Below are 16,405 nucleotides of genomic sequence, written 5' to 3'. Positions count from 1 at the left end.
CTGTCTGACATCAGAGACCAAGGTCATCCGCTGCATCAGCAACGGTCCTGCCTTTTGTCCTGCCACCGGACTTGGATGACTCTGGAAGAGAGAGGGAGGCTGATGACTTTGTGCAACTCCACCTCACTTAAATCCAGTCCAGGGGCAAGTCAAGGCATCACTCCATGATTTCTCTGGTCCTCTGAAAACAAAGGAAGAACAAAAACCAAGGGCTGAGAAACGCATGGGCATAAATGGAGCCTCATTATCAGAGACAGGACTCGACGTCAAGGAGGAGAGTGTCGAGGATGAGGACTTGGGGTCTGGAATGGAAGGGTTCAGAGAAGGGCTCCACGAGAGGGATGGGACCCTAAAGAGTCAAAGTGGAGGATCTGATGTCAGGTTTGGAAGCTGTCGGTCGCCTTCATCCTCCTGCCTCCTTTCCCTGCTAGTCATCCCTCTGAGGTGACAGAATAAAGTCCCACTCTCTAAACACAGGACGACGACCTCGACTCCTGATTTTGCAGGTGAGAAAATGGAACCTCAAGGAGGCTGGCCTGTTATTCCAGTCTCTCAGTAAGGCTCTTTTTCAAACCCAAGCGGCTGACAGTACTTTATTGTGAGCCTAAAGGGGAACCTAGCCAAAGGGTAGGAGGAGTGCCATTCTGAGGATTTACATCAGCCAGCTAAGCTGATATCAATACCCCAGGGAAGCTAATTATGTTGGTGGAGGCACTGGGTGAAATAGGAAGGATACTTTCCCCCTCTATTACTAAATCAAATCCCTCCTTCTTAAGGCTCTTTCCTGGCAATCATTGGTCTCACTTTTCTTTGGGAGGGGAGCTGCCAAGAGATTGGTCCCCAGCTCGTCAGATAAAAGGGCCAAGGAATTGCTGAGAACCTCAGAGTTGGGTGAAACAGGCAATACACAGGAAAGACCCAGGGCAGAGCCTCCCCCCTCGCTCTGGTCCTTGTACATTCAGCCAAAGAAACCAGAGCCTGGAGGAATTTTGTACATCCCTGGGGTGGAATCAAGGTTCCAGATTGAGCACGAGAGCCAAGTATCACTCACTATGTCTTCGCACCTTGTCCTGCTTCTCCTGATGTGCCTGACCCTGGAGATGGCAGGTTCTGAGAAGGAGGAGCCTGCCCCTCGCTATGGAAATAAGCTCTGGTGGTTTTTCTTGAATGAGGTACTGGAAGGAAAGAGGGTTGGCTCTGGGTCCTGGGGCCAGGCTATGGTGAATGGATGGAGGGTTGGCCCTGGGTCCTGGGGCCAGGCTATGGTGAATGGATGGAGGGTTGGCTCTGGGTCCTGGGGCCAGGCTATGGTGAATGGATGGAGGGTTGGCCCTGGGTCCTGGGGCCAGGCTATGGTGAATGGATGGAGGGTTGGCTCTGGGTCCTGGGGCCAGGCTATGGTGAATGGATGGAGGGTTGGCTCTGGGTCCTGGGGCCAGGCTATGGTGAATGGATGGAGGGTTGGCTCTGGGTCCTGGGGCCAGGCTATGGTGAATGGATGGAGGGTTGGCTCTGGGTCCTGGGGCCAGGCTATGGTGAATGGATGGAGGGTTGGCCCTGGGTCCTGGGGCCAGGCTATGGTGAATGGATGGAGGGTTGGCCCTGGGTCCTGGGGCCAGGCTATGGTGAATGGATGGAGGGTTGGCTCTGGGTCCTGGGGCCAGGCTATGGTGAATGGATGGAGGGTTGGCCCTGGGTCCTGGGGCCAGGCTATGGTGAACTGTCCAATCTTCCTACAGGGGGAGAGAGGTAGGCAGGAGGTGACAACAGCTTCCCGACTATACTATGGAGTTAGGAGGGGCATAATCCCATTTCCTATGTTCCTCAAACTAGGATAGATGTCTTCTAGAATAGTCTGGGGATCTAAGGAGAAGTGATTTCCCCTGAACTGGGAGCTTTACTCTAGTCAACGTCCTTTTTATTTTTAGTTAATTGTTTTTTTTTAACAGATATATTATTTTCCCAATTACACATAATGACAATTTTCAACATATGCTGTCTGAAATTATAAGATCCAAACTGTCTCCCTTCTTCCCCTTCTCTCCCCTCCTCCTGGAGGTGAGCAATTTGATTGAGTTCTACATGTATTATGTAAAACATCCATCCATATTGGTCATTGTTGTAAGAGAACAATCCTACAAAGCCAAAACAAAAAAATAAAAACATAAATAAACTAAGGTGAAAGTCAGTGCTTTGACCTGCATTCTGTCTTGTCAATGTTCTGTTTCATGCTTTGGAACAAGGGTTCCGAACCTTCTTTGTCATAGACCCTCTGGCAGTCTGGCAAAACCTCTGGACAACTCAGAATGTTTTGAAATGCATGAAACAGAACTCTTGGGATTCCAAAGGAAAACAAATAAATAGTTCTTAAATTTTTTAAAAGAAAGAACAAGTTCACAGAAACCATGTGAATGAAAAGCAGAATTAGGTGGCAGCTAGGTAGCATAGTGAATAAAGCCTCAGACCTGGCTTCAAATTTGTTTTCAGACACTTCCTAGCTGTGTGAACCTGGGCAAGTCACTTAACCCTGATTTCCCAGCCCTTACCTCTCTTCTATCTTAGAACTGATGCTAAGACAGAAGGTAACAGTTAAAAATAAATCAATAAAAAGAATAGCCCAGTTAGAATCTTGGGTGTCTGGGTGTCTGTTGGCTGTGTGGTCGTTTAACAATTTCAGGAGAAAGTCTCCTCAGCCAAAGCCAGGGTTCAAGAACCTCAATGTTTCATTTCCTGAGCTGCTCTTCTTTTTAAAAAAAATTTTTTTTAAACCTTACCTTCTGTCTTGGAATCAATACTGGGTATTGGTTCCAAGGCAGAAGAGTGGTAAGGGCTAGGCATTGGGGGTCAAGTGACTTGCTCAGGGTCACACAGCTAGGAAGTGTCTGAGGCCAGATTTGAACTTCCTGTCTCTGGGCCTGGCTCTCCGTCCACTGAGCCACCCAGCTGCCCCTACCTCCCCTGCCCTCCTGACTAAACACCATTGAGCACTTAAGGAAGAAACAGGGTCCCATTGCTCTCCTGGGATAGGCAAAGGCAAATGCAGATGAATAAAAGAATATGCATTCTGGTATTATGGAAAGGGTTCCTGGCCTGGAGTCAGGAGGACCTAAATTCAAATATGGCCTCAGAGACTAGCTGAGTGACCCTGGACAAGTCATTTAACTCTGTGGGTCTCAGTTTCCTGATCTGTCAAATGAGCTAGAGAAAGAAATTGCAAACTACTCCAGTATCTTTGCCAAGAAAACCCCAAATGGGGTCACTAAACGTCAGATAGAACAGAAAATAATTGAACAACCTATCCTCTGGAGAATAGTCAGCGGGTGTGAATCAAGGAGAGTTTCCTAGACATCAGGAAAGGCCTGATGTTTAAGTTTTAAGTCCTGTAGTTTGGAATTTTTGCTCCTAAGACAATAAAATTGTGGCCAGAGCAAGATGCAAGAAACCGAGGGGGCAGCTGGATGACTCAGTGGGTGGAGAACCAGGCCTAGAGATGGAAAGTCCTGGGTTCAAATTTGACCTCAGACACTTCCTAGCTGCGTGACCCTGGGCGAGTCACTTAACCCTCATTGCCTAGCCCTTACAATACATAGTATTGATTCTAAGGTGGAAGGTAAAGGGATAAAACAAACAAACAAAACCTCTTGCCATCTTTCTTAAAAGCAATAATAAATATGCAACAGAAGAGAGGTTAGGACTAGGCAATTGGGGCTAAGTGACTTGCCTAAGGGCACACATATAGGAAACATCTAAGGTCAGATTTGAATCCTGATCCTCCTGACTCCAGGTCTGGTGCTCTATCAACTGTGCTAACTATATAGTGAATTTTAAATGTTCCATACTAATGTAAAACAACCATGTTACAGATTGAGAAAAGAAATTATTTTAAAATGACATTTAAGGAGGATTTAGCCATATTTTATAGGATTTCCTTCTCTGTTTATCTAGTTATTTAGCCCTAACTTTCTTTAAGTCCAGCTAAAATCCTGTCTTTTCCTGGAAGCCTTCCCTAATCCCTCTTGGGTCCTATTTGTCCTGGATATGCCTTGCTTCTTATATATTTGTTTGCATGTTGTTTCCCCCATCAGACTGCAAGCTTCTTGCAGATAGGAATTGCCTTCAGCCTCGTTTTGTTTCCCCAGAATGCTTAGGGTGCTTAATAAATGCTTATTGATTACTTTATGTGTTTAAGTACATTGAGTATGGGGGAGGCAGAGCAGTATCTACAAAGAACACTGGACCAGAAATGGAATTATTTTTTTTTTAACTTTCCAAAAGGAGGAGTTCTCTATTGGTCCTGAATGGATTCTTTGGAAAAAGATAGGATAAAAAGGCAACAAGTATAACAATGGAAATAAAAAAGAGTGCTAGAGCAAAGAGGAATGCCAGGTAATTATCCTGACAGTTTGGACTCCAGAGAGGAAATATGGAAGCTAACCCAGAGAGGGGTTGGTCCAGGAGCATAGTTTTACATATACTGTCAGAGAGGTCACTGTGTCAGTTGGTTTTGCTGAATGTTTTTTCTTTTTCCATGGTGTCCAGCTCTTCAGGACCCCATTTGGAGTTTTCTTGGCAAAGATCTGAAATGGTTTGCCATTTCCTTCTCCAGTTCATTTGATGGATGAGGAAACAGAGTTAAGTGACTTGCCCAGGGCCACACAGCTAAAGAGTGTCTGAAAAGAGATTATTATTATTATTATTATTATTATGTGGTGGCCAATAGGATGAGAGTGATATAAAACCAAAAGGCAACCAAAAAAAGTATTTTTTAAGAATTTAAGTAGTATTGGGATATAGTGGAAAGAACACTAGTTTTAAAGTCAGAAGACTGGGATTCAAATCCTGAGCTCTGATATTCACTAGCCAAACAGCCTTAAGCATGTCACTTTCTCTTGGCTTTAGTTTCTGCCTCTGAAAAGTGAATGGAGTGGATTAGAGGATCTCTCAGGTTACTTCCAGCTCTAAAATTCTGTCCTTTCACCAGTTAGAAGATTTCTTCTGGGACATAGAAGAGAAGACTCATGGAACCATCTGGTATTCACACTGGAACAAACTACTGCACTTTCTAAACTTGTCTTTCAAGAATTGGTCTTTTCCCTGTGTTAAGTGGTTTTCAAAGAGCTTTTCACAAGTGGGTCCAAATCTCCAAAGTGACTTTTCAGGTTCCCTGTCTGGCTGAGAAACTGTAGCCCTGGAGACAGATGGATTGGGGCTGACGTTCTTTGGGAGGAGACTGATTGGAAGTGACTGAATCAGCCCAGGGCTTAGAAAACATCCCACTTCCTCATCCTGGAGACTGCTCACAAGACAGACTGTGAAAATCAAAGGTGGTTTATATAACCCACCTCCTCCCCCCATCATGATCCCCCTGGTCATTGGCAGACTCTTCCTGTGTTTCCCTGATACCCTTCTAGCACAGATTTTCCCAGGGAGGTCATATCCATCTCCCTCCACTGAACTTACTCCTTTTTTGTGGTTGTTCAATTGTTTTTCAGTCACGTCTGACTTTCTGAGACCCATTTGGAATTTTCTTGGCAGTGATTCTGGAGTGGTTTTCCATTTCCTTTTCCAGTTTCATTTGGCAGATAAGGAAACTGAGGCAAACAGGGTTAAATGACTTGCCCAGAGTCACGGAGTTAATAAGTGTCTGAGGCTGGATTTGAAATCAGAAAGATGAATCTTCCCAAGTCTAAACCCAATGCTCTATCCATTGCCCCACCTAGCTGCCCTGAAACTTATTCCTGAAGGGTTGTAAAATTAAAATTATATCTGTAATAATAAAAATAATTTTATGACGTTTATTAAAGATCATTAGAAATCAAGGACTAAAGAGGGTACAAAATAAAAACTACGAGCCCATGGTTGGTTAGCCATTCTCAAAATCCCCACTCACCACCATCACTGCTGATTGCTGTATCAATACCAAAAAAGAGCACATGGGCGGAGTTAATAACGTGATCCTGCCAATGGGGAGACGCAGGAGAGATTACAGGGAATTTTGGGAAATGCTAAGGACTTCTGGGAAATGAAGTCAAAGGTTCAAAATCTCCATTTATACAGGGTGTCAACCCTTGTCTTAAACATTATCAGAAGACATCTCTGCCTCATTAGGGAAGGTGAATCGAGAGGGATTTCATGGGATTTAGACATGGATTTTAAAGTGTATCTAGCAGAACTCGCTCATTTTGCAGATGAGGAAAATGGAATTCAATGGTTCCTTCCTTCTCCACTCCTAATCCCTGAACTTCTTTCACCACCATGCCCTGGTATGGGTCCCTTTTATACCTTCCCGCTTTAGACTATATGTTCCTTGAAGGGAGAGACTGTCTTTTTGTTTGGGTTTGTATTTCCAACACTTAGCACAGAGCAAGCATTTAATAAGTGCATGCTGACTTCATTCTTGGAAGCTGAGCAGTTTCTCTAGGGCACACAAGTGGTACACAGAGCTGGGATTTAAATCCCAATTCCAAATTGTGTTTTTTCCTATTATTAGCTTAAGGAGAATAAATGGCTCACATAGACCTATCTCATGTTCTCTCTCCCCAAAAGTGATCAGTCACCTCTTGGTAAGTGGGAAGTTGGGGCATCTCAGATAATGAAGGACTTGGGCCTAGTCACCTGTCGGGGAAGAGAAACTAGGATTTGAACCTAGAGTTTGGGGTCCATCAATATCCCTGGCAATATACCTCTCACTCTATACCTTTTTCTGTTTAAACCCACCCTTTAAACCCTTACTTTCTATCCTAGTAAATAACTCTAAGACAGAAGGGCAAGGGCTAGGCAAATGGGGGTGGGGGGGGGTGTGTGACTTGTCCAAGGTCATACAACTAGGAAGTATCTGAGGCCAAATCTGAACCCAGGACCTCCCAACTCCAGGTCTCTATCCATTGTGCCACCTAGCTGCCCTATCCTGCATTCTTAATATGGATTCCTGTAGGGAGAGAACAAGCCCAGTCTGGATTACTTCTCCAACAAGATGGCAACAGCAAGAGTAACATGGGAAAGGGATGATGAAGATAATGAGAGAGATAATTGGCTGAGGGTGGGGTGAAGAAAAGTTTATGACAAAATAAAGTCCTTCGATTATTCCTCCTTGCCAATCTAGGAGACATTCTTACTTGATTGGACTTAGATCCCTGATACCACAGGGAAAAGTATCCAGAGGTCTAGGGTTCATTACTGAGGCCTCTTTTTTTCCCCTTAATTTACATTTGTTATCTCTTTTCATCTTCAAAACTACCCTATGAGATTCACTATATTATTCACATTTTATTATTTATGCATTTATAATTTATATTTATTTAAATAAATAATATATTTGTTATTTATCACCATATTATTCATACTATTTATTTTTTATTTTATCTTAATTCATATTTATTTATTAAACAAATATTATTTCTGCTTTATTTATATTATTTATCACTATAGCATTCACATTTTATTTTCAATTCATATTTATTTCTTAAATAAATAATATATTATTTCCTATTTATTTTTATTATTTATAACTATATCTTTTATATTTTATTTATTTTAGTTCATATTTATTTATTATATTATTTCTGATTTATTATTTATTTACTATGTTATATCACATTTTACAGATGAGGAAATTGAGGCTGAAAGTGAGTGAGATAACAAATGTAAATTAAGGGGAAAAAAAGAGTCCTGAGTAGTGAAGCCTAGACCCCTGGATACTTTTCCCTATGGAATCAGGGATCTAAGTCAATCAAGTAACCAGGACTCAAAACTATGAAGTGACTGAGAGGCGATTTGAACTCTGGTTACACTCACCTGATCTCTCACTTTTTTAGGTAACTCTCGAAGACCCTAAATTTGAAGGAAGGTACCAACCTGCTTTGGTAGAGGGAATTTTCTCACCAGGAATGAAATCACAGGTTAAAAAAACAAGCACTAAATGGCTATAAAATGGGGCTGATGCTAGTAGCCATGGGCCAGGGAGACAGCTCAGTGGATAGAGCACTGAACCTAGAATCAGAAAGACTTGAGTTCAAATCTGACCTCAGACACTTCCTAGCTCTGTGACCCAGGGCAAGGCACTTAACCCTGTTGGCCTCAGTTTCTTCATCTATAAAATAAGTTGGAGAAGGAAATGGCCAACCACTCTAGGAACTTTGCCCAAATGAAGTTATGAAATGGATAGGACTGAAATCACTGAATAACAATAGTTCCTAGTAACAAGGGTCCCTGGTTCACAGTCATTGATTTTTATAATAATGAAGTATATAATAATCGGGTGGAATAAGATAAGGCATATGTAAAGCAGGTTTGCAAATTGTAAAGTGTTTACGTAAACTCCATTTCTTCTTCTTATTCCTGGCTTCTCTAGAAAGAAGATTCCGTTCCATCCCACCATTTGGTGCAGGAGGAGAAAAGAGGAAAGGCAGGCCAATTCTACGGACTGATGGGGAAACGGGCAAGAGGTGAGCGACCCAGGGGATAGGAGGGCCAGAAGGGAAGTGACAAAGGGCCCATCAAGGGCTGGCTCCCTAAACTTTGGAGAATGAATCAAGTGGACCAAATGACAGTTAAATTAAGGAATTCTGGAACAAGAAAAGAGATAGCTAGTTGGCACAGTGGAGAGAATCCAGGACTGGAGTCAGGAAGATCTGAGTGCAAATCTGGCTTCAAACACTAGCTGTGTGACCCTGGGCAAGTCACTTAACTCTGTTTGCCTCCGTTTCCTCATGTGTCAAATGAGTTGGTGAAGGAAACTAGACCTAGTATCTTTGCCAAGAAAACTCCTAATGGAGTTATGAAGAGGAGTATGTGACTAAAAAGAGACTAAACAACAATAACAAGATAAGAAAAGAGAGTATATGAAAGGCAATAGGGCCCACAGGGCCATCCTCAGTCTTGCAGAGGCTTTTCATCTTTAACATTCAAAGGTAATTAGCTGAGCTTCCACAAAGTGTAATAATTTCCCCAAACCAGTGAAAACCCAAATAGAAATATACTAAACAGTATACAAGGTTTCCTGTGGGCTGCATATTGACTTACAGAACCACATGTTAACATTATCTATATTCTATTGTATTTTCTTTTGTTAAATATTTCCCAATGACATTTTAATTACAAGGCCTGTGTTTGACACCTCTGGCCCAGACCACAATATCACTGATTTTGCACAGCCCTGATATATATTAAATGTGTAATAAATGTCTTTGATTAATTGACTGACTTGGATTATCTTGGGGAATACTAGTACCAATTATCCAAAGTAGTAATAAAAAAATTAATACTCTATATAGCCTTTGGGATGCCATCAAAGACATCTTTGTATTCAATAGCAAATCTTCTTTCAGTTCAATTCTATTAAATAAAAGAGACTTATTTAGCATGCACTATGAGTAGTAGGCTTGGAGGATCTGTGTTTAAATGTTGGCTCTTACTTAGGAAGTCACCTTACCTCTCTGAAAGCCTCAAAGTCATCATTTACTAAAAACAAAAAACTCTTTATAGTGGCAAAGAACTGAAAAATGAAAGGACCTCCATCAATTGGGGAATGGCAAATGACTGTGATGGAATACTACAAAGAGATAAAAAATGAAGAACAGGTTAATTTAATCTAATTTTTCAAACTCTTGCCCTCTGTCTTAGAATCCATACCAATTCAAGACAGTAAGGACTAGGCAATTGGGGTTAAGTGATTTAGTTAGGAGGTATCTGCAGCCAAACTTGAACCCAGAACCTCCTGTCTCAAGGCCCAACTCTTTATTCATCATGCTACCTAGCTGCCCCCCCCCCCAACAGGTTAATTTTTTTTTTAAACCCTTACCTTCCATCTTGGAGTCAATACTGTGTATTGGCTCAAGGCAGAAGAGTGGTAAGGGCTAGGCAATGGGGGTCAAGTGACTTGCCCAGGGTCACACAGCTGGGAAGTGTCTGAGGTCAGATTTGAATCTAGGACTGGCTCTCAATCCACTGAGCTACCCAGCTGCCCCCTGAACAGGTTAATTTTTGAAAAACATGGAAAGACCAAAATGAAATTATGTAGAGTGAAATGAGCAGAACCAAGAGAACATTACATACAACAACAGAAATATTGAAGAATTATAAATGTCCACCTCCAAAGAAAGAACTGATTAATAGAAACATGTATGACATAATTTTGTTTTTTTAATTCAAAGAGATTTTATTTTCCCAATTATATATAATAATTCCCAACATATGTTTTCCAAAATTATAAGATCTTTTAAACCATCTCCTTTCCTCCCCCCATCTTGGAGATGGTAAGCAATTTGATCTGGGCCAAAGATGTATTATAATGCAAAACATTCTTCCATATTGATGACATATATATTATATATATATATATATTTTTTTTTTTTTGGTCAAATGATGGTCCCTGTCTAGTACAGGATAGGGAGGAAGAGAGGGAGACACATGAAAATTTTAATGTAACAAACAAGAAAATAAACTTAAAAAAAAAGAGGGAGGTATATCAGATGATTTCTAGAGTCCTTTCCTGAGACTACTCTATAATTCTCTGAGCTTTAATGGCACTAAGTCTGTTTGACTCTGACCTTAAAATATGCCTGCATTCCCTGAGCCTATCAGCTCACACACTAAAGGAGAGCCAGCCTAGGAAAACTGAACTCTTACACAACAGATCTGAGAACTAGAAGAGACTTTAATAGCCTAACTGGTCCAGGCCCTTGCCTTTGAGCAAGAAAGGTATTCTTATCTCTATTTTAGAACTAAGACAACTGAGACCCAGATAGCCAATGGCATGCCTGCCCAAGTTTGCACAGCTAGTGGACAGCAGCGTCAGAACTAGATCCCAGGTTTCCTGTCTCTCCAGAAAGTGTCCGTTCCACTACATTATTTCTTGCATTTAAAAAGAGGGGCTTGAAAGATTTGTTTTTTTAAATGGGAAAGGTACTGTTTGTACAAAAATATTTATAGCTGTGCTTTTTGTGGTGGCAAAGACTTGGAAACTAAAGGGGTGTCCCTCAATTGGGGAATGGGGGAACAGATTGTGGTATATGATGGTGATGGAATACTCTTGTACTCAAAGGAATAATGAATCGATGGATTTCTATAAGAGCTGGAAAGACCTCATTGAACTAATGCAGAGTAAAATGAGCAGAATCAGGAGAACATTGTATACAGTAACTGAAACATTGTGGGACGATCCAATGTAACTCACTTTGCTACTAGTAGCAATGCAATGACCCAGGACAATCCTGAGGGACTTATGAGAAAGAATGTGCTATCCACATCCAGAGAAAGAACTGTGGGAGCAGAAACACAGAAGAGCATATGATTTATCTCTTGTTTATACGGGTACAGAATGTGGGATTTGGGTTTTAAAAGATTATTACAAAAATGAATAATATGGAAATAGGTATCAAGCAATAACACAAGTATAACCCAGTGGAATTGCTTACCAGTTCCAAGGGAGGGAAGGGAGAGAATATGAATCATGGAACGATGGAAATTGATAAATAAATAAACAAATGAATGAATGAATGAACAAATAAAAGAGGGGCTTGGACTGTGTAGTCACTAATAAAAAGTTGACATTTCTATCATGTTCTTAAGTTTGCAAAGGGCTTTCTAAACATCTCATTTGAGCCTTGCCTTACCTCTGGGGTAGGTACTAGAGATGTTATCACCATCTCCATTCAAGGGATAAGTAGACTGAGGCTTGGAGAAGTGTGATTTGCTTATGGTCATATAACTTTTAAGTCTCTGAAGTAGGAGTTGAACCCAAGTCCCCATCCAGTATGCTTTCCATTATATTATAGTAAGTCTCTATGGTTCTCTCTAGGTTTAAAATCAGATATTTTGTTATTGTTCAGTCATTTCAGTTGTGTCAGGCTCTATGTGACTTTTGGGGGGTTTTCTTGGCAAAAATACTGAAGCAATTTGCCATTTCCTTCTTTAGCTCATTTGATAGATGGGGAAATTGAGGACAAAAGGGTAAAGTGACTTGCCCAAGGTCACACAACTAATAAATGTTTGAAGTCCTATTTGAACTCAGGAAGAAGAAGCTTCCTGGCTATAGGCCCAGTGTTCTGTCCACTGTACCATCTCACTGCCCCCAGAAATCAGATTTTAAAAAAAAATATGGCAAATACTAACAGAGTCCCTGCACCTGGGACTCTGGGGACGAAACAATAGGAAATGCTGAGACCACCTTCCTCCCCCTACTCTACCTCTCACCCCACATATAGCTCCTTTAAAATATTTTTCATTCAAAATATTTTATTTTCTCAATTAACATGTAATAATAATTTTCAATATAACATTTTTCCAAAATTGTAATATCCAAACCATTTTCTTCCTTCCCTTCCCTCCTTGGTCTCAGAGACAGTAAGCAATTGATCTGGGCCCTATGTGTATTATCATGCAAAAACCACTTCCATATTGGTTTCTACATATCACTTCTAAGGGGGACAGGGAATGAAGGTCTGAGACTTGTTTCTCTCTCTTTACTCCCAGGGAAGTCACTGATCCAGTCAGTGGAGCACAAAGGTAAGGAATGCATAGACTATTCTCCTCCCTAGCCTCTTCTGAAAGGTTTCTCTTCTCAAAACATAGAAGAATAGAGAAGAAGCCTGCTTCCCCCGGCCCAGGGCTGCCCACCAGGCCCTGCTGTCCTGTGCTATGTGATAGAACCAGTGGGGTCTTGGCCACAAGCTACATTCCCAGAGAGCCTGGATTTGGTGAGGAGTGATGGAGAGGTTAAGACAGGATCTAGTGAAAAATGTATGTAACTTAAGTAAAAAGGAAAGAGATGAGACTGAGTGCTTTTCTCAGACATCTACTAGCTCTGTGATCCTAGGCAAAGTAGCCAATCTCTTTAGCCACATTTTTCTCATCTGTAAAATGGGGATAGCAGTGCCTACTTCACAGGGTTGTTACCAGGAGTAAATGAGATGTGGGGAGGAGAGAGAGGAGAGGGAAGAGAAAGAGACAGAAAGAAAGACAGAGAGATGAAGGAAGGAAGGAAGGAAGGAAGGAAGGAAGGAAGGAAGGAAGGAAGGAAGGAAGGAAGGAAGGAAGGAAGGAAGGAAGGAAGGAAGGAAGGAAGGAAGGAAGGAAGGAAGGAAGGAAGGAAGGAAGGAAGGAAGGAAGGAAAAAGGGGGAAGGTGAGAGAGAGGAAGGGAGGGAGAGAGAGAAAGAGAGAGGGAGGGAAAGGGAGAGAGAGACAGATAGACAGAGAGACAGAGACAAAGTCAGAGAGACAGAGGAAGGGGTGGGGGAAGGGAGAGGGAGAGGGAGAGACAGAGAATTTAGTCCTGCCCTATCATAGGCTGGAGAATTGGGAGGGCTGGTCACTTGAGATTTGAAAAGAAACCATGCAATGATAGAGGAAGAGGGAGAGAAAAATATTTTTTATTTATTTAAAATATCATATATAAATATGTAATTTTTTAAATAAAAAAAACAATTTATGAAAAATGAATAGGCAAAATTCCCCTCCTCCAAAACTCAGAAGGCACTGACCTCTAGCCTCTTAAGACAAAAGCACTTTTTTCCTATCTTTCCTTGTCTCTATCTGTCTGTCTGGTCTCTCTGCCTTCCCATTAGGGCACCAAGAAGACATGTTTATAGGCCTCATGGGAAGATCAGCCAACCAAGGTGGGTGACATTCTGCAGCTGGTCTCCAATGCAACTCAATAAAAAAGCCCCCAAATTTTGTTAATCCAAGGAAATGGCACCCCTTGACAAAATGGAAACTCTCCCCTTCCAAGAAAGATAAATTCCAACAAATCCAGGGTGCTTAGAAGTGTCTAATGGCTCAGACACATTCTCTCTACCTCAGTTTTCTCATCTGTAAAACAGGGATAATGACTACTTCCTGGCATGGTTGTGAGGACCAAATGAGATATTTATTTTAAGGTGCTTAGCCTGGTGCTGGGCACATAGGAAGCACTATGTAAAGGTTAGCTATTTATCGTTATCATCATTATTGTTATTATTCCTAGAGTGAGCAACTCCTCCTCAGGCTCTGACCCCATTTCCACTCCAAGAGCCTTGAACCCTTTACAATGGCACATGAGGCATGGGAATGCATGGGTGAGAGAATAACTGGACCCAGCAGTAGCCCCTAGAATTGCCCTGCTATGAATTCTCCACCCATCTAACCCCCAGTTCTCATGAACATTAGCTCACGAGTCTGCCTTCCTCTGATGCAGAAAATTGATTTCCTGCCTATGGAGAGATACAGAGGAGAAAGAACAGGAAATGGAGGGGGGTGGGGGGTCAGTATACCTGGTTTTGAATCCCAAATCTGTCACTTCCTCATTTGTAAAATGGGGTTGATGCTACATACTCTGAGAGCCATCAGCGTAGAATGGAGAGAACCAGCTTCTGAGTCGCAAAGGCCTCTCCAAGTCCCATTTATGACTTACAGTTGTATGACCACAGACATGTTATTTAACCTCTTAGTTGCTATAGGCAATTAATTTCATATTCAGCTAATACTTATGCAGAACTAGCCAGCACATCGGATGTGAAATTAGGAAGACTTTGCTTTGAATCCTATCTTGGGAAATATCTAAATGTATAATGAACTCATTTGTAAAATGGGGTTAATAATAGCACGTGCCCTTCACAGGAGAGATTGAATATGCCAATCTGTGCAAATCTTAAAATACCATAAAATGTGAGCTACAAAAATTTTTGGGATTGGGATTGGGATTAGAGGAGGTGTCCACTTGGAACTGTGAGATGTAAAGGGTGGGAAGCGGTAGAAGGGCTTTCAAAGATAAACATACTGACTTCACAATTCTACCTGCAAGTGGATTCCACAGACTCCAAAGGATATTTAATTGGAGTCTGGCTTTCCCCCTGCCATACTTACAATCATCACCCTCCCAGATTTCTCCAGTTGTGGGTGCTAAGGGAGGTAAATTCCCTCCACTAAAAACCTAAGGCAAACATCCTTAGGAAGGTAAAATTATTAGGAGAATAAAATCCCTTAATATTTTACACTTATAGAGAAATCATCAAATGTCAAAATTGGAAAGAGTCTCAGGGATCATCTGGTCCAAGTCCCCTCTGTAAGTCCTCCAGGTTTTCTTTCAGATGTCATAAAAAAGCTTCCCAAAACTAGAGAGAAAGGATTGGATTAGCCAGTGTTTAGGGATCATCTTGGGCTACCACTTGCCCTCTCTATTCTATTAATTCTCATAACTGAGTTAATTATAAAGTTTTAATGGAATTCCTACCCCTCAGAAGCTTGAAATTTTATAAATGATATGGACAGGTGGAAAATCTCTTATGTGCCTACAGGTTCAATAGCTAGGAGTTGACTTGGAGTTATGAAGAAAGAACCCTGGACCTAAGGAGTGCAGAGATATGTACTCTGCCATTTTCTTTTGATGACCTTGGATAAATCACTCAACTTAACCTCCATTTTCCTCATTTGTAAAATGTCTGAGAACATCTCAAGTCTTACCTGTCTCTCTCAAATGGGGGAGTTATCCAAGATCATCTCAAGTCTTATCTGACTGTCAAATGGGGCAGTTATCCAAAATCATCTCAGGTTTTATCTAATTGTAAAATGGAGGAATTATCCAAGATCATCTCAAGTCTTATCTGCCTCTGAAATTCTATGATTCCAGAAGTAGAGGGGAAAAACTGCCTCTCTTAATTTTTTAAAAAAATTTTGTTCTTTTTCAGCCCTCTCTGTGGCCTGGGACGATAAGGACCAAGTGTCAAAGCTGGAACCTTGACCCTACACTACCAAGAATGAAAACTCCCCCTGTCCCACATTCCCCATCACTTGGAGGTCACACCTGATGAGGCCTTGGTCTGCCAGTCTCCCAGAACCCCCCAATACAATCTCCCACTGGCGTTTGACATTGGCCATGCACTGACACCAAACTGATCATGTCTTTTTTGAGTATGTGGTACTCTCCTATCAGATTGCTATGTTAAAATGTGTTGCCATCTTGTTGAATGACCTACTTTTTCCCCCTTCAAATGTCCCCCAAGTCCCTGTTCCCCTGGGGCTTCTTCTCCCTCAAGGCACAAGATCTGGGGACTTGGTGTAAACTCGCCAAAACCAGTTGGCTCCATTGTTGCTGCTCCCACCTCCCCTTCAGGGTAATGGCGAGCCAGCTCTGTTTCCAAGGAGAAAGAAAAGCTGCAATGGCCTGAACTGTGACTACTTATTGGTGTGAACTAGCAGGGACCTTAGAGGTCATCTATTCCTTTATTGTACAAATGAAGAACTGGGGCCAAGAGAATTGGGGTCAGGTGTCTGCCTTACAAGTCTAGGTATGGGGGCTGTGAGGTGGCCCAGCAGATAGAACACCGGGCCTAGAGTTGGGAGGTCCTGGGTTCAAATTTAACCTCAGACCTTTCCTAGCTGTGTGACCCTGGACAAGTGACTTAATCCTGTTGGTCTATTAAAAAAAAAAAT

The 16,405-nt window shown here is 41.8% G+C and overlaps 1 protein-coding gene across 1 annotated transcript; it reads left to right on the top strand.

The window, feature by feature from the left end:
• The first annotated feature begins 223 nt into the window (after positions 1-223).
• TAC4 (tachykinin precursor 4) lies at positions 224-16,405 on the top strand. The gene is made up of 5 exons (XM_056814669.1): positions 224-381; positions 818-1,172; positions 8,351-8,444; positions 12,472-12,504; positions 15,661-16,405. The coding sequence occupies exons 1-5, from the start codon at positions 224-226 to the stop codon at positions 15,711-15,713; spliced, it is 693 nt and encodes a 230-aa protein (XP_056670647.1). The 3' UTR covers positions 15,714-16,405.

The sequence above is a fragment of the Monodelphis domestica genome, chromosome 2 (genome assembly GCF_027887165.1).
Source record: "Monodelphis domestica isolate mMonDom1 chromosome 2, mMonDom1.pri, whole genome shotgun sequence".
NCBI lineage: Eukaryota > Metazoa > Chordata > Mammalia > Didelphimorphia > Didelphidae > Monodelphis > Monodelphis domestica.
The sequence above is the reverse complement of the archived record's forward strand: the minus strand, read 5'-3'. Positions and strand labels throughout refer to the sequence as shown.